We start from the raw sequence: 23,962 nt of genomic DNA on the forward strand, positions 1-23,962 counted from the left end.
ATTCTCAAGCGTCGGCCGGGCGAGAGGCCTTCATCCGGCAGCGGATTTGGCCCCCGGCCGACGAGCAGCGGTCTGGCCACGCGTTTAGCCGCGCGGTTGCGAAAGACGTCCAAGCGTTGCACACGGCCCGTGAAAGTTGACGGCGTCGTGACGAGTCGCTGCGTTCCGCTCAGAGATGTCGGGGCTCTCCGAGTCTCGCGCGGTAGTCGCGGAGGGAGCGGTAGGGAGAGGAGCCGCGGTGACTGGGAGCGGAATTTTGGGGGAGGAGGGGACGGAGGTGGGGGGGGGGACGGGGGATTATGAAGGGGCGGGAGGGGGGGGCTGATCGGCTCGTGACGGTCAGCTGCTCACCAGGGGGTGAGAGCGATGTTGTGAGATGGAGCTTGGAGTGGGGGGGGGGGTTACTGGGTTGGGTGTGCGCGTGATTGACCCCCCTCCAGCACTGGCGATAGTCGAGAGGGGACGGGGAGGGTCAAACAATGGGGGGGGGGGGGGCTGGGTCCTTCTACGAGGATGTCCGGGTTGAAGGCCGTTAGTGGATGGCCGTACTTGCATGGGACACAGAACTTCACCCAGCGAGACAATCTAAACTCAAACCTCTTATTTTATTTTACCACCTCAGGCCCACTGGGCCGCTCCGTCGCTCTCTTTCTCCAGAAGCGGCCCGGCTATCACAAATGATAGCTCAACGAAGCGGGCTCATCACGTGGACATTCGTAGCAGCCAAATACTCTGGAGCAGTGGTTCTTAACCTTCACTTGGAGCCTTGCTTCCCCCTGCATCTGAATCGTAACAAAAAAAAAGAAGACATGTATGATTGCTGATTTAAAGCTTTCGTGACTGCAGGGATTCATATTCTTGGTTCTTTCGGTAAAGTCACCACGTAGAAGGGAAACAATAAAATGATAAAAATATAAAACAATAAAAAATATATATTTTTATTTTATTGTTTCCCTTCTACGTGACTTTACCGAAAGAACCAAGAATATGTATGATTCTAATAAACACGTAGGTTTGATGAAACAAAGTAGTTGTGAATTGATTTGAAACTTTCGTGACTGCACGAATCCACACTCTTTGGTTCTTTCGGTAAAGTCACGTGGTAGGTAGAAAATAAAATAAATCACGACGTTTCGGGCGCAGACTCTTTTAAAAAGGTTTCAACACAGTTTGCATCAGCAGCAGACCATGCTTTTCCCACCTGATGACGCACGCTTGTGTTGCGCCCGAAACGTCGTGAATTATTTTATTTTATACCTCCGTGACCTTAACGAAAGAATCAAAGAGTCAAGTAGTTGTGTTGAATTTGTGTTTACCTTCAAAAACAATCTGACCACGTCTAGAACCTCCGGAGGGTGCAGCGTGCACCCCAGGTGAAGAAGAACCACTGCTCTTAACGCGTGGATGTTGATTCGAAATGATGTGGAAGGAGGACCCGGAGAAAAACACACGCCACCACGTTCAGGGAGACATGCACGCTCAAAATATCGAGTAGGTATCAAGGTCGGGATTGAACCCGCGACCTCCTGTATACCAGGCGAGGTAGTTAACATCTCATAGCCACCGTGGCGTCCTAATCACAAGTAGACTCCACCACATTCGACAATCACACAGCCATAAATAGGGACCGAAATTAATAGGTGACGTTACGGGCAATGACCCTTTTATAGAATCAGAGAATCCATATTGGATAAAGCTCCTTTTTACATATGCCCAGTCGATATCTGTCATTGAAGGACGGTGCTTGTGAGGATTGTGTTACGTTTTGTTGTTGTTGTTGTTTGTGATCATGCGTCACTGCCGACGCAGCAGGACTCAATCGCACGTTCAATCCTCAGGACACATGACAGACGAGTTATTGATCATTTATTCGCGTCTATAATATTGATGATGATGCTGATGACGATGATAGAGAAATTTACCCTACGACATTTTGACAGAATCTACGATCAGAATCGATGTCTGCTTCGAACCGACGCGTCCGGTGCTGGATTCCAGCCCTAACAGCGCGGAAGGGCTGTGCCGGTAATTATATTGGCCATCGCGTGCAATGACCATAGCGTTCAATGATCATAGTGTGCAATGACCATAGCGTTCAATGACCATAGTGTGCAATGATCATAGCGTTCAATGACCATAGTGTGCAATGATCATGGTGTGCAATGATCATAGCGTTCAATGACCATGGTGTGCAATGATCATAGCGTTCAATGACCATAGTGTGCAATGATCATAGCGTTCAATGATCATAGCGTTCAATGACCATAGTGTGCAATGATCATAGCGTTCAATGACCATAGTGTGCAATGATCATAGCGTTCAATGATCATAGCGTTCAATGATCATGGTGTGCAATGATCATAGCGTTCAATGACCATAGTGTGCAATGATTATAGCGTTCAATGACCATAGTGTGCAATGATCATAGCGTTCAATGATCATAGCGTTCAATGACCATAGTGTGCAATGATCATAGCGTTCAATGACCATAGTGTGCAATGATCATAGCGTTCAATGATCATAGCGTTCAATGATCATGGTGTGCAATGATCATAGCGTTCAATGACCATAGTGTGCAATGATCATAGCGTTCAATGACCATAGTGTGCAATGATCATAGCGTTCAATGATCATAGCGTTCAATGATCATGGTGTGCAATGATCATAGCGTTCAATGACCATAGTGTGCAATGATCATAGCGTTCAATAACCATAGTGTGCAATGATCATAGCGTTCAATGACCATAGTGTGCAATGATCATAGCGTTTAATGACCATAGTGTGCAATGATCATAGCGTTCAATGACCATAGTGTGCAATGATCATAGCGTTCAATGATCATCGACACAAGCACTGCTTCCCCCCTATGTTCCGTTTGGAATTGATAAAAGCTATCATACTGCCTCTACTTGACTACGGTGACATCGTGTATAAATCAGCCCCAAGTACTCTACTGAAGAAGCTTGATTCCATCTATCACTCGGCCTTAAGATTTGCATTGAACTGCCCATATAGGACTCACCACTGTGATCTCTACATTGGGTCAAACTTAACATCTCTTAATGTTCGACGGCTTGTACACCAGATATTATTTATTCACGATGTACTTACAGAAAAATCCGCAGACTACCTGCTGGATCTCCTCTCTGTTTCAAAGAACAAATTTGACCTCAGGTCTTCACTCATTTACCAGCTTCACATTCCCCGTTGCCGTACAAAGACCGGATGAAAGGCCTTTGCTATTGATGCCCCCAGGGTCTGGAATGCTATTGCCAATAAACTGCAACTTGAATCACTACCGATGAGATCTTCACTCAAAACTGTTCTAGAGGAGTTGTACACTCCTAGCTGCCACTGCTATTTAGTGACCTAAAATAAAATAAAATGTTTCGCTCCGGATGACCGCTGCAAAGTATTATCTTAAAGGTACATTGAAAAATGCGATACTCCGACTGATGCTCCTATTGTTTGTGGAGTGGCTCATGCAGGGTTTGGTGTTACATGTTATTTATGTAGTTTATTGTTCAAAATTCGGTCACAGTTCCTATGATCACTGTTACATTGCATTTATGGCTTTATTTTGGTGATTTCTAAAAGTTTTTTGGTTTGGCCATGTTTTGTTTATTGTAGTACGGAGTGAGACTGATGGCCTTAATCTAAGTTTTCTTGTTGTTGTTTGACTTGTATCCCACTGGGATTTTTTCACACAGCGTTGGTGTACGGTGCTATTTCAGGAATATTTTGATGTTTTTTTCCTGGATTTTCTGTTTGCACATGCACAAAGTCACTTTAAGATGTTTTCTTGTTCATGTTTTTGTTTTTTTGTTTGTTGCGGTTGCACCCGATTCAAGAGCCGAATGGCTCACAGGGCTATACCAAATAAATGAAACTATGAAACTAAACTATGAAACTACACACACACGTACACACACACACGTACACACACAGTATATATATACACACACGTATACACACGTATACACACACACACGTACAATGGTATTTTGCCCCGCGCGTCCTGCCCGTGTCTCCCGTACAACTCCTACGACACCACCGAAAACAAAGATCCCCCGTATAGCCTTCACAGGCTGTCGAGGGCAAGTGCTGTTAGCGAGCAGCACCTATAAATTGCGGACATACCACCACCAAAAGAATAATGGCAAATATCCCCTATCTAGCCTCACAGCCACCACCACTAGAACGTCATTTAGGACGCGCTGGGGTAATACCATTGGGTCATGTGCCCTCCTATGATGATGAGGGTGACGGATGGTGGTTGGATAATTGATGATTCATCATGATTGTGATGACAGAAGAGAATCTGTACAGCAAATATTACCACCTTCCAGAATCAAGTTCTACTCTGGGCCCATGAAATCGTGGTAACCATCACCACCATCACCACCACCACCATCACCACCACCACCATCACCACCAGCAGCAGCAACATCCTGCTCATGACCCCGTGCCCCCTGGCCACGTTTGCCCTACAACTCTTACACCACCACCATGATCATCATCATCACCAACACCACCACCACGATCACCACCACTACCACCAGCAACATCCTACTCATGACCCAGTGCCTCCTGCCCATGTCTGCCCTACAACTCTTACACCACCACCACCACCATGACCACCACCACCACCACCATGACCACCACCACCACGAGCACCACCATGACCACCACCACCACCACCATGACCACCACCACGAGCACCACCATGACCACCACCACCACCACCACTACGAGCACCACCGCTAGAACGTCGTCTGGAACGAGCCGGGCATCCCGTTGGGCTCGACGCCATCCAGCAACCTGCGGGTCTCCTCCCCCGCCTTGCCCTGGGCGCCCTCCCAGGCGAGGAAGCCGCCGCGCTGTGGCCTCTGACGGGGCGCCCCCCCGAGGCCGCACGCCCGCCACGCGCCCAGCCCCAGCAGGGAGGCGAGCAGGGCGCCCAGCAGCAGGGCGCCCACCACCCACGGCCACAGCTGCTGCAGCTGCACCTGGAAGCGCGTGAACCAGGAGCCCTCGCCGCCTGCGATGGGGCAAGTGTGGGGGGTGGGGGCAAGTGTGTGGGGTGGGTGGTGGGGGCAAGTGTGGGGGGGGGGGCAAGTGTGTGGGGTGGGGGCAAGTGTGGGGGGTGGGGGTGGGGCAAGTGTGGGGGGTGGGGGTGGGGCAAGTGTGGGGGGTGGGGCAAGTGTGGGGGGTGGGGGCAAGTGTGTGGGGGGTGGGAGGGGCAAGTGTGGGGGGTGGGGGGGGGCAAGTGTGTGGGGTGGGGGGGCAAGTGTGGGGGGTGGGGGTGGGGCAAGTGTGGGGGGTGGGGCAAGTGTGGGGGGTGGGGGCAAGTGTGTGGGGGGTGGGGGGGGCAAGTGTGGGGGGTGGGGGGGGGCAAGTGTGTGGGGTGGGGGGGCAAGTGTGGGGGGTGGGGCAAGTGTGGGGGGTGGGGCAAGTGTGGGGGGTGGGGTGGGGCAAGTGTGGGGGGTGGGGCAAGTGTGGGGGGTGGGGCAAGTGTGGGGGGTGGGGGGGCAAGTGTGGGGGGGTGCGGCGAGTGTGGGGGGGGGCGGGGCAAGTGTGGGGGGGGGCGGGGCAAGTGTGGGGGGGGGCAGGGGGAGAGGTTGATGATGAAGGTGTGAGTTGTTGTTGTTTACGAGAAGCGATTGTGCACCACTACCACCACCACTACCAGCACCACGTGCTTGTCTTACCACGTGGGTTATCACTCGCTACAGACAAGCCACGCTGACTCATGTCACGAGGGTTCCTGCTGCTGCTACATTGGTTGTTACTCTCACGTGGTTTCAACCGCTTCATGACGAGTCGTGGTTTTTGCACATCATTGTTATTCCGCGTGGGAGGAGGAATCCCACGCCTTGCGCGAGGGGACAACAACAACAATAACAACAACAACAACGACAACAACAATAACAACAATGACAACAACAATAACAACAACAACGACAACGCTCCATCCCCGTACGGAGATTCGTCCACACTTCGCTGCATCGCCTCCTCATGACGGCACCTCCTCGACACCCACGGGTAGAAGAAGAAGAAGAAGCAGCAGCAGGGAGTTCCACAACATTCGTGCGGTGATCCACCAACCCCTCGCTGCTGCTGCTGCTACTTCAGCAGTGCTGGCTCACGGGCAGCCACGTGCAGCGTAGCCACCACCACCACCATCACAACCATCTCGGCTAGGCTAGGCGTGTGCAGGTGGTGTCATTAATGCACAGTGGGTGATTTAAAATAGATTACGCGGGGAGCGGTGGCGCAGTGGTTAGCGCACGCTGCGCTACGAAACCGGCGATCTGGGATCGATTCCCGTTCACGGCCGCCGCCGGTGACGATTGCCTGAACAGGCAATGGGCCTCCCCAAGGTCGACTCAGCCTCAAACGAGTGCTTCGTGTAAACATCGCCACGAGGTAGACAGAGGCGCGGCACGTGGTGCTGTCTCACCCGCCCCCTCGTGTGCCGTGCCGGCCTCGCTGGCTGCACTCGCCGGAGACAGCCTGCCGAGGCTATACGGGGGATCTTTGTCTTTGTACCGCCTGCCGCGGTGTGGAAACATCGCCGCGAGGGAGCCAGCGTCGGCGGGCGTGGCAGGCCGTGGTGTTGGCCCACCGAATCGACCGCTCCGTCGTGCCGTGCCGCGCACCGCTCGCTAACAGAACACGAGGGTGAACACTAACAGAACACGAGGGTGAACACTAACAGAACACGAGGGTGAACACTAACAGAACACGAGGGTGAACACTAACAGAACACGAGGGTGAACACTAACAGAACACTAGGGTGAACACTAACAGAACACGAGGGTGAACACTCACAGAACACGAGGGTGCTCACTAACAGAACACGAGGGTGAACACTAACAGAACACGAGGGTGAACACTAATAGAACACGAGGGTGAACACTAACAGAACACGAGGGTGAACACTAACACAACACGAGGGTGAACACTAACAGAACACGAGGGTGAACACGAACAGAACACTAGGGTTCTCACTAACAGAACACGAGGGTGCTCACTAACAGAACACGAAGGTGAACACTAACAGAACACGAGGGTGCTCACTAACAGAACACGAGGGTGAACACTAACACAACACGAGGGCGAACACTAACAACACGACGGTGAACAATAACAGAACACGAGGGTGAACACTAACAACACGACGGTGTTCACTAACAGAACACGAGGGTGAACACTAACAACACGAGGGTGAACACTAACAGAACACGAGGGTGAACACTAACACAACACGAGGGTGAACACTAACACAACACGAGGGTGAACACTAACAGAACACGAGGGTGAACACGAACAGAACACTAGGGTTCTCACTAACAGAACACGAGGGTGCTCACTAACAGAACACGAAGGTGAACACTAACAGAACACGCGGGTGCTCACTAACAGAACACGAGGGTGAACACTAACACAACACGAGGGCGAACACTAACAACACGACGGTGAACAATAACAGAACACGAGGGTGAACACTAACAACACGACGGTGTTCACTAACAGAACACGAGGGTGAACACTAACAACACGAGGGTGAACACTAACAGAACACGAGGGTGAACACTAACACAACACGAGGGTGAACACTAACACAACACGAGGGTGAACACTAACAGAACACGAGGGTGAACACGAACAGAACACTAGGGTTCTCACTAACAGAACACGAGGGTGCTCACTAACAGAACACGAAGGTGAACACTAACAGAACACGAGGGTGCTCACTAACAGAACACGAGGGTGAACACTAACACAACACGAGGGCGAACACTAACAACACGACGGTGAACAATAACAGAACACGAGGGTGAACACTAACAACACGACGGTGTTCACTAACAGAACACGAGGGTGAACACTAACAACACGAGGGTGAACACTAACACAACACGAGGGTGAACACTAACAGAACACGAGGGTGAACACTAACAACACGAGGGTGAACACTATCAGAACACGAGGGTGAACACTAACAGAACACGAGGGTGAACACTAACAGAACACGAGGGTGAACACTAACAGAACACGAGGGTGCTCACTAACAGAACACGAGGGTGCTCACTAACAGAACACGAGGGTGAACACGAACAGAACACTAGGGTGCTCACTAACAGAACACGAGGGTGCTCACTAACAGAACACGAGGGTGAACACTAACAGAACACGAGGGTGCTCACTAACAGAACACGAGGGTGAACACTAACACAACACGAGGGTGAACACTAACAACACGACGGTGAACAATAACAGAACACGAGGGTGAACACTAACAACACGACGGTGTTCACTAACAGAACACGAGGGTGAACACTAACAACACGAGGGTGAACACTAACACAACACGAGGGTGAACACTAACAGAACACGAGGGTGCTCACTAACAGAACACGAGGGTGAACACTAACAGAACACGAGGGTGAACACTAACAACACGAGGGTGAACACTAACACAACACGAGGGTGAACACTAACAGAACACGAGGGTGCTCACTAACAGAACACGAGGGTGAACACGAACAGAACACTAGGGTGAACACTAACAGAACACGAGGGTGAACACTAACAGAACACGAGGGTGAACACTAACAGAACACGAGGGTGCTCACTAACAGAACACGAGGGTGCTCACTAACAGAACACGAGGGTGAACACGAACAGAACACTAGGGTGCTCACTAACAGAACACGAGGGTGCTCACTAACAGAACACGAGGGTGAACACTAACAGAACACGAGGGTGCTCACTAACAGAACACGAGGGTGAACACTAACACAACACGAGGGTGAACACTAACAACACGACGGTGAACAATAACAGAACACGAGGGTGAACACTAACAACACGACGGTGTTCACTAACAGAACACGAGGGTGAACACTAACAACACGAGGGTGAACACTAACACAACACGAGGGTGAACACTAACAGAACACGAGGGTGCTCACTAACATAACACGAGGGTGAACACTAACAGAACACGAGGGTGAACACTAACAACACGAGGGTGAACAGGAACAGAACACGAGGGTGCTCACTAACAGAACACGAGGGTGCTCACTAACAGAACACGAGGGTGAACACTAACAACACGAGGATGAACACTAACACAACACGAGGGTGAACACTAACAGAACACGAGGGTGCTCACTAACAACACGAGGGTGAACACTAACAGAACACGAGGGTGAACACTAACAACACTAGGGTGAACACTAACAGAACACGAGGGTGAACACTAACAACACGAGGGTGCTCACTAACAACACGAGGGTGAACACTAAAAGAACACGAGGGTGAACACTAACAGAACACGAGGGTGCTCACTAACAACACGAGGGTGCTCACTAACAGAACACGAGGGTGCTCACTAACAACACGAGGGTGAACACTAACAACACGAGGGTGCTCACTAACAACACGAGGGTGAACACTGACACAACACGAGGGTGAACACTAACAGAACACGAGGGTGCTCACTAACAGAACACGAGGGTGAACACTAACAGAACACGAGGGTGAACACTAACAGAACACGAGGGTGCTCACTAACAGAACACGAGGGTGAACACTAACAGAACACGAGGGTGAACACTAACAACACGAGGGTGAACACTAACAACACGAGGGTGAACACTAACAGAACACGAGGGTGCTCACTAACAGAACACGAGGGTGCTCACTAACAGAACACGAGGGTGAACACTAACAACATGAGGGTGTTCACTAACAGAACACGAGGGTGAACACTATCAACACGAGGGTGAACACTAACAGAACACGAGGGTGAATACTAACAACACGAGGGTGAACACTAACAGAACACTAGGGTGCTCACTAGCAGAACACTAGGGTGCTCACTAACAACACGAGGGTGCTCACTAACAGAACACGAGGGTGAACACTATCAACACGAGGGTGAACACTAACAGAACACTAGGGTGAACACTAACAACACGAGGGTGAACACTAACAACACGAAGGTGAACACTAACAACACGAGGGTGCTCACTAACAGAACACGAGGGTGAACACTAACACAACACGAGGGTGCTCACTAACAACGCGAAGGTGAACACTAACAACACGAGGGTGAACACTAACAGAACACGAGGGTGAACACTAACAACACGAGGGTGAACACTAACAGAACACGAGGGTGAACACTAACAACACGAGGGTGAACACTATCAGAACACGAGGGTGAACACTAACAGAACACGAGGGTGAACACTAACAGAACACGAGGGTGAACACTAACAGAACACGAGGGTGCTCACTAACAGAACAACAGGGTGAACACTAACAACACGAGGGTGAACACTAACAGAACACGAGGGTGAATACTAACAGAACACGAGGGTGAACACTAACAACACGAGGGTGCTCACTAACAGAACACGAGGGTGAACACTATCAACACGAGGGTGAACACTAACAGAACACTAGGGTGAACACTAACAACACGAGGGTGAACACTAACAACACGAAGGTGAACACTAACAACACGAGGGTGCTCACTAACAGAACACGAGGGTGAACACTAACACAACACGAGGGTGCTCACTAACAACGCGAAGGTGAACACTAACAACACGAGGGTGAACACTAACAGAACACGAGGGTGAACACTAACAACACGAGGGTGAACACTAACAGAACACGAGGGTGAACACTAACAACACGAGGGTGAACACTATCAGAACACGAGGGTGAACACTAACAGAACACGAGGGTGAACACTAACAGAACACGAGGGTGAACACTAACAGAACACGAGGGTGCTCACTAACAGAACAACAGGGTGAACACTAACAACACGAGGGTGAACACTAACAGAACACGAGGGTGAATACTAACAGAACACGAGGGTGAACACTAACAACACGAGGGTGAACACTAACAGAACACGAGGGTGAACACTAACAGAACACGAGGGTGAACACTAACACAACACGAGGGTGAACACTAACAGAACACGAGGGTGCTCACTAACAGAACACGAGGGTGAACACTAACAACACGAGGGTGAACACTAACAGAACACGAGGGTGAACACTAACAGAACACGAGGGTGAACACTAACAACACGAGGGTGAACACTAACAGAACACGAGGGTGAACACTAACAGAACACGAGGGTGAACACTAACACAACACGAGGGTGAACACTAACAGAACACGAGGGTGAACACTAACAGAACACGAGGGTGAACACTAACAGAACACGAGGGTGAACACTAACATCACGAGGGTGAACACTAACAGAACAGGAGGGTGCTCACTAATAGAACACAAGGGTGAACACTAACAGAACACGAGGGTGAACACTAATAGAACACTAGGGTGCTCGTCAAACACGTGGGTAGGGCGGGCGCCGCCGCTCCCGCGGCGCGTACCTGGCTGCAAGTACTCGTACTCGTAGCCCAGCTCCCTCGAGGGCACGAAGGCGGCCGCGTTGGTGACGAGCGGCAGGAAGGGCACCATGAAGTCACCGCCGTTCTGGCCGATCGGCGAGCCGCGCGCCGGGTAGGAGGAGGCGTTCGCGCCGTGAGTGCGCAGCCACCGCTCGTACAGACTGCGCACGGGATGGGAGATTATATCACATTGACTCATGATGATATCACATTGACTCATAATGATATCACATTGCCCCATGATGATATCACATTGCCTCATGATGATATCACATTGCCTCATGATGATATCACATTGCCCCATGATGATATCACATTGCCTCATGATGATATCACATTGCCCCATGATGATATCACATTGACTCATGATCACATTGCCTCATGATGATATCACATTGCCCCATAATGATATCACATTGCCTCATTATGATATCACATTGCCCCATGATGATATCACATTGCCCCATGATTATATCACATTGCCCCATGATGATATCCCATTGCCCCATGCTGATATCACATTGCCCCATGCTGATATCACATTGCTCCATGATGATATCACATTGCCCTATGATGATATCACATTGCCCCATGATGATATCACATTGCCCTATGATGATATCACCTTGCCCCGTGATGATATCACATTGCCCCATGCTGATATCACATTGCCCCATGCTGATATCACATTGCCCCATGATGATATCACTTGCCTCATGATGATATCACATTGACTCATGATAATATCACATTGCCCCGTGATGATATCACATTGCCTCGTGATGATAACATTTCCCCATGATGATATCACCTTGCCCTATGATGATATCACCTCGCCCTATGATGATATCACATTGCCCCATGATGATATCACATGGACTCATGATCACATTGCCTCATGATGATATCACATTGCCCCATGATGATATCACATTGCCTCATTATGATATCACATTGCCCCATGATGATATTACATTGCCCCATGATGATATCACATTGCCCCATGGTGATATCACATTGCCCCATGCTGATATCACATTGCCCCATGATGATATCACATTGACCCATGATGAGCTCACATTGCCCTGTGATGATATCACTTTGCCCCATGATGATATCACATTGCCCTGTGATGATATCACATTGCCCGATGGGGATATCACATTGCCCCATGAGGATATCACATCGCCCCATGCTGATATCTCATTGCCCCGTCATGATATCACATTGCCCCATGATGATATCACATTGCCCCATGATATCACATTGCCCAATGATGATATCACATAGCCCCATGCTGATATTACATTGCCCCTTGATGATATCACATTGCTCCATGATGATATCACATTGCCCCATGATGATATCACATTGCCCCATGCTGATATCGCATTGCCCCATGATGATATCACCTTGCCCCATGATGATATCACATTGCCCCATGCTGATATCGCATTGCCCCATGCTGATATCACATTGCCCCATGCTGATATCACATTGCCCCATGATGATATCACTTGCCTCATGATGATATCACATTGACTCATGATAATATCACATTGCCCCGTGATGATATCACATTGCCTCGTGATGATAACATTTCCCCATGATGATATCACCTTGCCCTATGATGATATCACCTCGCCCTATGATGATATCACATTGCCCCATGATGATATCACATTGACTCATGATCACATTGCCTCATGATGATATCACATTGCCCCATGATGATATCACATTGCCTCATTATGATATCACATTGCCCCATGATGATATTACATTGCCCCATGATGATATCACATTGCCCCATGGTGATATCACATTGCCCCATGCTGATATCACATTGCCCCATGATGATATCACATTGACCCATGATGATATCACATTGCCCCATGATGATATCACATTGCCCCATGATGATATAACATTGCCCCATGCTGATATCGCATTGCCCCATGCTGATATCACATTGCCCCATGATGATATCACTTTGCCTCATGATGTTATCACATTGCCTCATGGTGATATCACATTGCCCCGTGATGATATCACATTGCCTCGAGATGATATCACATTGCCCCATGATGATATCACCTTGCCCTATGATAATATTACCTTGCCCTACGATGATATCACATTGCCCCATGATGATATCACATTGCCCCATGCTGATATCACTTTTCTCCAGCTGATATCACATTGCCCCATGATGATATCACATTGCCCCATGATGATATAACATTACCTCATCATGATATCACATTGCCCCATGATGATATCATATTACCCCATGATGATATCGCATTGAACCAATGATGATATCACATTGCCCCATGATGATATCACATTTCCCCATTGTGATATCGCATTGCCCCATGATGATCTCACATTGCCCCATGCTGATATCACATTGCCCTGTGATGATATCCCATTGCCCGATGCTGATATCACATTGCCCTGTGATGATATAACATTGACCCATGCTGATATCACATTGCCCCGTGATGATATAACAATTCCCCATGATGATATCACATTACCCCATAATGATATCACATTGCCTCATGCTGATATCTCATTGCCCTATGATGATATCACATCGCTCCATGATGAGCTCACATTGCCCTGTGATGATATCACTTTGCCCCATGATGATATCACATTGCCCTGTGATGATATCACATTGCCCGATGGGGATATCACATTGCCCCATGACGATATCACATCGCCCCATGCTGATATCTCATTGCCCCGTCATGATATCACATTGCCCCATGATGATATCACATTGCCCCATGATATCACATTGCCCAATGATGATATCACATAGCCCCATGCTGATATTACATTGCCCCTTGATGATATCACATTGCTCCATGATGATATCACATTGCCCCATGATGATATCACATTGCCCCATGCTGATAATGCATTGCCCCATGATTATATCACCTTGCCCCATGATGATATCACATTGCCCCATGATGATATCACATTGCCTTGTGATGATATCACATCGCTCCATGATGATCTCACATTGCCCTGTGATGATATCACATTACCCCATGATGATATCACATTGCCCCATGACGATATCACATTGCCCATGATGATATCACATTGCCCCATGCTGATATCACATTGCCCCATGCTGATATCACATTGCCCCATGATGATATCACATTGCCTCATGCTGATATCACATTGCCCCATGCTGATATCACATTGCCCCATGATATCACATTGCCCCATGATGATATAACATTGCCCTACGATGATATCACATTGCCCCATGATGATATCACATTGTCCCATGATGATATCACATTGCCCTGTGATGATATCACATCGCTCCATGATGATCTCACATTGCCCTGTGATGATATCACATTGCCCCATGATGATATCACATTGCCCTGTGATGATATCACATTGCCCGATGGTGATATCACATTGCCCCGTCATGATATCACATTGCCCCATGATGATATCCCATTTCCCCATGATGATATCACATTGCCCCATGCTGATATCACATTGCCCCATGATGATATCACATTGCCCCATAATGATATCACATTGTCCCATGATGATATCACATTGCCCCATGATGATGTCACATTTCCCGATGGTGATATCACATTGCCCCATGCTGATATCACATTGCCCCATGATGATATCACATTGCCCCATAATGATATCACATTGTCCCATGATGATATCACATTGCCCCATGATGATGTCACATTTCCCGATGGTGATATCACATTGCCCCATGCTGATATCACATTGCCCGATGATGATCTCACATTGCCCCATGCTGACATCACCTCGCCCCAGCTACAGTCCGGCTCCGTCCCTTCACCTGTCTACGAAGGTGTGGTGCACCGTGAAGATGGGGTCGTTGGCGGAGCCCTGCACCGAGGACATGGAGCCGTTCATGAAGATGTGCAGGGAGTTGTGCATGCTGCTGCGCGAGGGGGTCACCATGCCGGTCAGCGGGTCAGCGAAGCCTGGGGGGGGGGAGTCGCGTGGGTGCCAGACATTGCCAACGAGAGGGAGAGTGCGCGTGTGTGTGTGTGTGCGTGCGTGTGTGCGTGCGTGTGTACAGCTTTTGTTGGGCCGGATCGAGGGGGCTAAACGGGCGCGGCACGGGCTAGAGAAAAGATGGAGTGATGTGGTACAGGAGGACGTGGAGCTGAGTGGACTTGCCGATGACTGGTACCAGCGGTGTCAAGATCGGCCTCTGTGGAGGAGGCTCGTGAAGGATTGCTACTGGGCAGTTGGAGGCAGTCGCCCTCCAACAACAACGGAGGGCGGAGGAGCGACGCTCACAACAACGAGCGGAGCGCCGGGTGGCTAAAGCACAGCAGATTGGCATAGTAGGGGGCACAGGTGGTGCATCAGCCAGTCATCTCAGTCATCTTAGTGGCGAATGTGGGTTCTTGTTGTTGCGTGTGGTGTAGCAGTTAGCGCGCTGCGCTATGAACCAAGCGACCCGGGTTCGATTACTGCTCATGGCCAACACCAGTGACGATTATCTGAACCGGTCCCGGGCCTCCCCTAGGTCGATTCAGCCATACATGAGTACCTGGTGCGGTGTGTAAACATCGCCATGGGGGAGACAAAGGCGGCCGGGCGTGGTGTTGGCCACCCACCCCCTCGTGTGTCGTGCCGGCCTTCATAGGTGCTCGCTAACAGCACTTGCCCCTACAGTCTGTTAAGGCTAAATGGGGGATCTTTGTCTTTGGTGTAACAGTTAGCGCGCTGGGCTATGAACCCGGCGACCCGGGTTCGATTTCCGCTCACGGCCAACACCGGTGACGATTATCTGAACCGGTACTGGGCCTCCCCTAGGCCGACTCAGCCTCAAATGAGTACCTGGTGCGGTGTGTAGGAAACAACTTCCGCACCTCGGATTCGCACGGTTGACTACGTACGGTGCGAAAGAAGTTCAACCTATACATACAAACATCGCCACTCAGGAGACTAAAGGCGACCGGGTGTGGTGCTGGTCACCTCGTGTGCCGTGCCGGCCTTCATAGGTGCTGCGACTCGCTAACAGCACTTGCCCCAACAGTCCGTTAAGGCTACACGGGGGATCTTTGTCTTTGTCGACACGGCGTCCGGTGCTCGTGTGCGCTCCGAACCTGGCGAACCCCGGGTTCGATTCCCGCTCACTGCCCACCAACACCCGTGACGATTGATCTGAACCGGTCCTGGGCCTCCCCGCGGTCGACTCAGCCTCGCGAGGAGTACCTGGTGCCGTGGTGTGGAGTCAACGTCGCCACTGGGGAGACAAAGGCGGCACGGGCGCGGTGTTGGTCACCCACCACCTCGTGTACCGTGCCTGCCTACTCGCTCGCATCACTTGCTCCTGCAGTCTGTTTGGGATTTTACGGACGTGGATCTTTGCCTCTGTGTGCAAGATCTTTGTCTCGTACACAGCGTGAACATTACCACCGGGGAGACAAAGGCGGCACGGGCGCGGTGTTGTCCACCCACCCCCACGTATGTGCCGTGCCGACCTTCGTAGGTTGCTCTACTCGCTAACAACAACAACAACACTTGCCCCAACAAGTCTGCTAGAGGCTCCCACGACGAGGGGATGGTGGGCGGCCGTGACGGCGTGCTGCGTAATCTTCGCCGCGCGCGCGTGTGCGCGCGCACGACCAGCTGGACGCGGACCTTCCAGCGTGTTCCTGAAGCTCCGGTTCGCGTCGCGGTTGAGGGGCGGGCTGTCGAAGTCGGCGAGGCCGAGGCAGGACTCCACGTGGGCGCTCGTGGGCAGCGAGGCGATGCGCGTTGGGTCGTGACGCCCCGGGTTGCGCAGCACGGGGCCCTCCGGGGAGCCGTCGCACAGCACCCCCAGGCGGTTGTAGTCGTCCGGCCGGGTGCAGATCACCTGCAGTGGGGGGGGGGGGGAGAGTGGGACGCGTGTTGCATGTCGGTCGAGCTTTCTTTCGCACCGTACGTTGCCGATATTGATAATCGGAGGAATGTATGTAAGTTTAAGTTCTTTCGCGCCGTACCTAGCCAATCCTGCGAATCAGTGGAATGTATATTGAACTTCTTTCGCACCGTACTTAGCCAACCGTGCTAATCGGAGGTACGCACATTGAACTTCTTTCGCACCGTACGTAGTATTTGGCTGCTATACGTCTCTACATGATAAGCCACTTGGTTGAGCTTTCATTTGGGACCGATGTCGCTTCTCGACCAGAGCTACATAGCTCAGTAGGCCTTACCTAGTAAAAACTAACTAAATGTTTTTCTCGTTCAGTTTCGTCTAGTCCAAGGCCAAGGAACAGGCGCAGCTCCTGCAATGGTTCTGCTCGTGCCACTGCTGGTGGGAGAGGCCCCGCTGGACGGCAGCTCTGGAGAGCAACTCTCTCTCTATCTGCCCTCTCTCTGCTCTCTCTCTCTCTGCTCTCTCTCTCTGTGCTCTCTCTGCTCTCTCTCTGTGCTCTCTCTCTCTCTGCTCTCTCTCTGCTCTCTCTCTGCTCTCTCTCTATCTGCTCTCTCTCTCTCTGCTCTCTATCTGCTCTCTCTCTGCTCTCTCTCTATCTACTCTCTCTCTGCTCACTCTCTCATTTTTTTGCACATTCTATTTACGCTTCAACATTGACAAGCTTCGTTGACCATCAAACACAATTCAACTCGCACATTCCCATTATGACGATGAAACTGTCAGCGAATCTGCATACAAAACCATCCACGTCAAAATAACAGTACACTCCCATATTTGTATCGGTTTGCAGTCGGTGGGACAAACCCGCTGTTGCCGTTGTCGCTGCCATCCGACAGAGCACGTTGACGCACACAATGGCTCTGGGATCGGCAACCTTTCAAAGAGAACGAAGAAGAAGAAGAACAAGAGCCACCTCGTGCACACACAACGCAGACGCCAGCCGCTCGGCAGGTCACGTGACCTGCCGAGGGGTTAAACCGTGGCCACCTCGTTCCAAGACACCCCGGGACCGGAGTCGAGGAGCAGATTGAGACTTAAAACTTTCGTGACTGCAGGAATTCATATTCTACGGCTCTTTCGGTAAAGTCACGTAGACGGAAAATTTAATAAAAAAGTAAGTAAATAAATAAAGATATAAAAATATATATATATATAACAAAAAACCCAAAATAGTCACGACGTTTCGATCGCAACACAAGTGGTCGTCGCTTGTGTTGCGATCGAAACGTCGTGAATATTTTTGTTAAAATATTTTTTTTCAAATATTTTAATTATTTTAATTTTCTTTTCTATCTACGTGACTTTGCCGAAAGAACCATAGAATCGAAGAGCAGATGACAGCACAGGTTCCGACTTTAATAAAAACAAAGAAAGAGGTTATGGAATAAACTTAGTTTTTTCCTCTCCCTCTTAGTTATTCTTTGCCAATGCAGTTTCACTGTTGTACATTTGCTCGTCACCAAGACATTCCGTAGTTACCCAGATCCCCTGCCATGTTCAGGACATTATTTTTTCGTACGTGAAATGACGTTTTAAGATTTTTAAAAATTGTATTTTAAAACGGCTGCCCGTAAGGGGGCAGCCAAAGAGCCGTGAAGGGGGCAGCCAAAGAGCCGTGAAGGGGGCAGCCAAAGAGCCATGAAGGGGGCAGTCAAAGAGCCGTGAAGGGGCAGCCAAAGAGTCGTGAAGGGGGCAGCCAAAGAGCCGTGAAGGGGCAGCCAAAGAGACGTGAAGGGGCAGCCAAAGAGACGTGAAGGGGCAGCTAAAGAGCCGTGAAGGGGACAGCCAAAGAGCCGTGAAGGGGGCAGCCAAAGAGTCGTGAAGGGGGCAGCCAAAGAGACGTGAAGGGGCAGCCAAAGAGCCGTGAAGGGGCAGCCAAAGAGACGTGAAGGGGCAGCCAAAGAGACGTGAAGGGGCAGCTAAAGAGCCGTGAAGGGGACAGCCAAAGAGCCGTGAAGGGGGCAGCCAAAGAGACGTGAAGGGGCAGCCAAAGAGTCGTGAAGGGGGCAGCCAAAGAGCCATGAAGGGGGCAGTCAAAGAGCCGTGAAGGGGCAGCCAATGAGCCGTGAAGGGGGCAGCCAAAGAGCCGTGAAGGGGCAGCCAAAGAGACGTGAAGGGGCAGCCAAAGAGACGTGAAGGGGCAGCTAAAGAGCCGTGAAGGGGACAGCCAAAGAGCCGTGAAGGGGGCAGGCAAAGAGCCGTAAAGGGGGCAGCCAAGGAGCCGTAAAGGGGGCAGCCAAGGAGCCGTGAAGGGGCAGCCAAAGAGCCGTGAAGGGGGCAGCCAAAGAGCCGTGAAGGGGGCTGCCAAAGAGCCGTGAAGGGGGCAGACACATTATTCCACCCGTGCCATCCGTGTCGCCCGTGGCACCCGTTCCTTTTATTCGACACCTTCCACCCGTGCCACCTGTGCCATGAGTGTCACGAGTACCACCAGCACCATCTATACCACCCGTGCCATTAATGCCACCCGGCCCACCCGTGCCGTGTTTTCTATCCGTGCTACCCGTGGCACCCATGCCACATTGTGCCTCCGTGTCAGCCGCGGTCACCCGTGCCTTTAATTCCACACCTTCCACCCATTCAACCCGTGCCACCCGTGCCTTTAATTCCACACCTTCCACCCATTCCACCTGTGCCACCCGTGGTCACCCGTGCCTTTAATTCCACACCTTCCACCCATTCAACCCGTGCCACCCGTGCCATTTATTTCCCTCCCTCCTCGCGCCGTGCCACGACGCGTGCCCTCGTTTTTAGTTTTTTTCCCCCTCCACGTTGCCGAACTGATCGGCCGACTCGCCTGCCACGCGGAGAAGACGGACGCGGGGCTGAGTCGGCCCACGACGCTCGGATGGCGCCCTCCGAAGAAGTCGTCCGTGCAGACCTCGCAGTCCCGCGCGTCCCTCCAGTCCCAGTAGGGGATCGTGAACTCCTCGTCTCCCGTCAGCTTGCGGATCTCCCTCTCCCACATGAGCAGGAAGACGCGGTGCCACGGCGCGAACCCAGGCCCCTCGTGCGCAAAGTCCACGCCGGGAAACGCCACGGGGCCCGCGAGGAGCGCGTCGCGCGACGCGTAGTAGTGCATCCACACGAAGAGGTCGAACACGCTGACGTCCCGGAACGTCGGCCGCGTCCCGTTGCCCATCTGCTCGAGGGTGGCGGCGGCGATCTGGAACTCCGGGTGGACGCTCACCTTGGCCAGGTTGATGTAGGAGAAGAATTTGCTCCGCTCGGCGGCGCTCAGCAGCATCAGGTTGCGCCTCAGGCTGGGCTCGCTCGGCCGCTCGGAGCACGCGGGGCCGCGCCAGCCGAAGCGGCACTCGCCGCAGTCGTGGCCCCAGTAGTTGGCCCGGCAGCGGCACAGCCGCGAGTAGAAGGCCGTGGGCCAGAGCTCGCGGTCGTCGACTCCCGCGAAGGGGAAGCCCGCCCCGTGCGGCTCCGTGGACGGCACCACGAGCTCGCAGGAGCCGCGCGAGGTCGCCTCCCCGCACGGAGAGCCGTCGCCGGGCCACGGAGGGCAGCAGATCTTGGACACCAAGTTCGCCGACGAGGTGCAGGCTCGGGGGAACTGCGCTACGCACGGCGGCGGCGTGGCCAGCGTCACCAGGCAGACGGCCAGCGCGAGGAGGAGATGGTGACGGTGCCGCTGCTGCTGCTGCTGGTGGTGATGGTGGTGGTGATGGTGGTGGTGGTGATGGGCTGGTGAAGATGACATCTCGCGGATGGGGTCGGTCACGGTGGCTGGAGACGCGCTCGAGGAATCGCGAGGGGTTCTGAAGGGAAAACTTTTCGCGCGCCGCGCTCGCGAAATGCGCTGCCGCCGAGGCTGGCTCGGCCTGTGTTAAAGCGGTGGATTGTGGGGGTCTTTTTGTTGCTGCTGTTGCGATCTGACCGTCACGTGTTACAGGATTAGCCCCCCCCCAGAACGCGACGTGCCCACTGCCAGGGATGAAGAGATGCGTTTGTGTGTGCGTGTGTGTGGGGAGCGGTGGTGTAGCGGTTAGCACGCTGCGCTATGAACCCGGTTCGATTTCCGCCTTCATAGGTGCTACTCGCTAACAGCACTTTCCCCAACAGTCTGTGTAGGATATACGGGGGACCTTTGCCTTTGCAAGCTAAGTATAACCTCTATACTTAGCTGTATTTGTGTTCACGTATAATATTGTGTCTGAGTACCTGGTGTCAATTTTTGTTAACATGAACAAAACACATCGGCTACGTACGGTGCGAAAAAAATTCAACATACATTTCCACTACGGAGACACAGGCGACCGGGCGTGGTGCTGGCCACCCACAGGTGCTACTCGCTGATGAAGCTAGTTGTAATTACTGGCGAAACGTCGTACTCAGATTGCAAATGTTGTGGCTTGGTTCTCCAACACACCGGTGTTGCTGTACTAGTATACTACACTACTGTACACTACACTATACACTACACTATACACTACACTACACACTACACTACACACTAGTGCTGTACTAGTGACGAATTAGCCACGTTCTGTTTACGTGACAACCCTTACAAGTTGGCTGTGTCGGGTGGTGGCGGGTTTTAACGACACATTTATATATTTTACGCGATCCAACCCAAAAACCGCGATTATGGATGACATTGGTCACGAAAGCCTACGACGTGTTATATCGTTCATTTAGTTTTAGTTTGTGGTAAAATCCTCCACGGGGTGAGTGGGGTGCTCACAGCACCGCGAGGCTCGACGGGACTCTTTGATCTTGGTGACACTGTGTGTGTGTTGATGGTGGGTGGGTTCGTGGTTGGGGGGGAGGTGGAGTAGGAGCGGTGGGGGGCGGGGGCAGTCATTGCCTCGTGTGGTATCCACGTGCTCAACATGACCACAGTGCACGCGCTGCCTCGCGGCACACAGCACGTGGGGGTGAAGCAGCAAATTCCGTGCGGCGCTGGCTGCTGATCCCACGACGTTCCTCCTCCTCCTCCACTTCTTGTTCTCTCCGCATGGCCGATGCGATGCGCTGAGCGACGGCCACAACAACTCTCGCAGTGCGGCGATGGAAACGACGCCAACAGCCCTCGCCAAGGCCACGCTCGGTTGTCGAGGTGAGAAATCGCGACCCGTTGACCCATTCGACGGGGGCGACCGAGCGTCGACCATCGATCTGCCCGGTCTCCGGAGACGCAGCAACAACAACAACAACGACAACAACAACAACAACGACAACAACAACAACGACAACAACAACAGCAACAACGCAAGCGGGTCTGCTCGGAGTCAAACAAACGGGCGCGCCCAAGAGGTCCCCCGGGATCTGGAGGCCTCCAACTGAACCCTCAATATTTGCAGCTTTCCTGACTGCATGAACCCATTACTCTTCGGTTCTTTCGATGAAGTCGCGTCGGTGGAAATGAAACGAATCAAATCACCCACGTTTCGGGCGCAACACGAGCGCCCGCCTGCACGTGAAAATCGCAAGCATCGTCGGTTGCTGGTCGCAGCAGACCATCCCACCCGTCGAGATTCTCACCTGAAGACGGGCGCTCGCGTCGCGTTCGAAGCGTGCCACCTACGGAGTCGGACAGACACCCCTTAGATCGACACGGCGTGCGGGGAGGCCTTCATCCAGCTGTGGATTGAGTGTGGGGGTGGGAGAGGGGGTGAACCACACACACACATACACTCGAGCGAGCGCGCACAACGCTGAAATGATTTTGCCGATGGTGGTGCTGCTGATGCTTCGTTGTCATCATCACGGCCGTCAGCAACGACCGCCGTTAGCGGTGACGCCACCACAGCCCCCCTGTGCCAGGATGGGTGCACGTTTAAGTCGAGTCGCGTAGACAGCACGGCCCCCACGAGTCCACCATGAACACTGCGTGGCACGCGGAGGAAGGGGGGGGGACCCCTTTGATATAATAAACGACGTTTTGGGCGATGAGCCTTTTTCGGCTGCCTTAAATAAGTGCATGTTCACAGCACGAGTGTGGATGTGTGTGTGCGTGTGTATGTTCGTGTGTGTGTGTGTGTTAATGTGTGTGTGTTCGGGTGTATGTTTATGTGTGTGTTCGTGTGTGTACGGGGGGAGCGGTGGTGCAGCGGTTAGCGCACTGTGCACCGAACCTGGCGACCCGAGTTCGATTCCTGCTAACGGCCAAAGCCGTTAGCAGGAATGCCCCAACAGTCTGTTACAAGGCTACACGGGGGATCTTTGTTGTCTTTGTGTGAGTGCGCGCTCGTGTGAGTTATATTGGCTACACAGCCCTTACGGCTATCATGTACTTTGAAGAAGGGCCATTGCCCGAAACGTTGCTTACACTTTTATAAAAAAATAATTTTCAAACCACGCCATATTATTAAGGAATCTGTTGATTTTCTTCAATACTATTATTACGAGATTTGTTGAGAGGCCAATTGGGCTGGTGGGGCCTTTTAAATTAAATTGAAAGTGCATGCGTTGTGCGCTGTTTTAGTCCGGGGGGGGGGGGGGGGGGGGGAGCGGTGGCACAGTGGTTAGCGCACAGTGCTACGTGATGCCGCATCGGGACGTCTGCCCAAAGGCCCGTACTGCG

General features: G+C 51.8%; 1 protein-coding gene across 6 annotated transcripts in view; it reads right to left on the minus strand.

Annotated features, from left to right (window-relative positions):
* Positions 1-586: 586 nt before the first annotated feature.
* TYR (tyrosinase) overlaps positions 587-23,962 on the minus strand; it is a 39,523-nt gene continuing 16,147 nt past the window's right edge. The window contains exons 1-6 of one of the 6 annotated variants that reach the window (XM_076074933.1): positions 22,921-23,860; positions 20,222-22,554; positions 17,142-17,358; positions 15,319-15,466; positions 11,433-11,611; positions 587-5,041 (exon numbers count right to left, since the gene is read on the minus strand). In XM_076074933.1, the coding sequence (XP_075931048.1) occupies positions 4,764-5,041; positions 11,433-11,611; positions 15,319-15,466; positions 17,142-17,358; positions 20,222-21,136 (1,737 nt within the window). In that variant the 5' untranslated portion in view covers positions 21,137-22,554; positions 22,921-23,860 and the 3' untranslated portion in view covers positions 587-4,763. Of the gene's footprint in view, positions 5,042-11,432; positions 11,612-15,318; positions 15,467-17,141; positions 17,359-20,221; positions 23,861-23,962 lie in introns of those variants that run through there. The other 5 variants (XM_076074932.1, XM_076074931.1, XM_032973481.2 and 2 more) reach the window with 5 other exon arrangements.

This window comes from Petromyzon marinus, chromosome 51 (assembly GCF_048934315.1).
Source record: "Petromyzon marinus isolate PM22_M1 ecotype Great Lakes invasive population chromosome 51, UKy_Petmar_22M1.pri1.0, whole genome shotgun sequence".
In the NCBI taxonomy this organism is placed as follows: domain Eukaryota; kingdom Metazoa; phylum Chordata; class Hyperoartia; order Petromyzontiformes; family Petromyzontidae; genus Petromyzon; species Petromyzon marinus.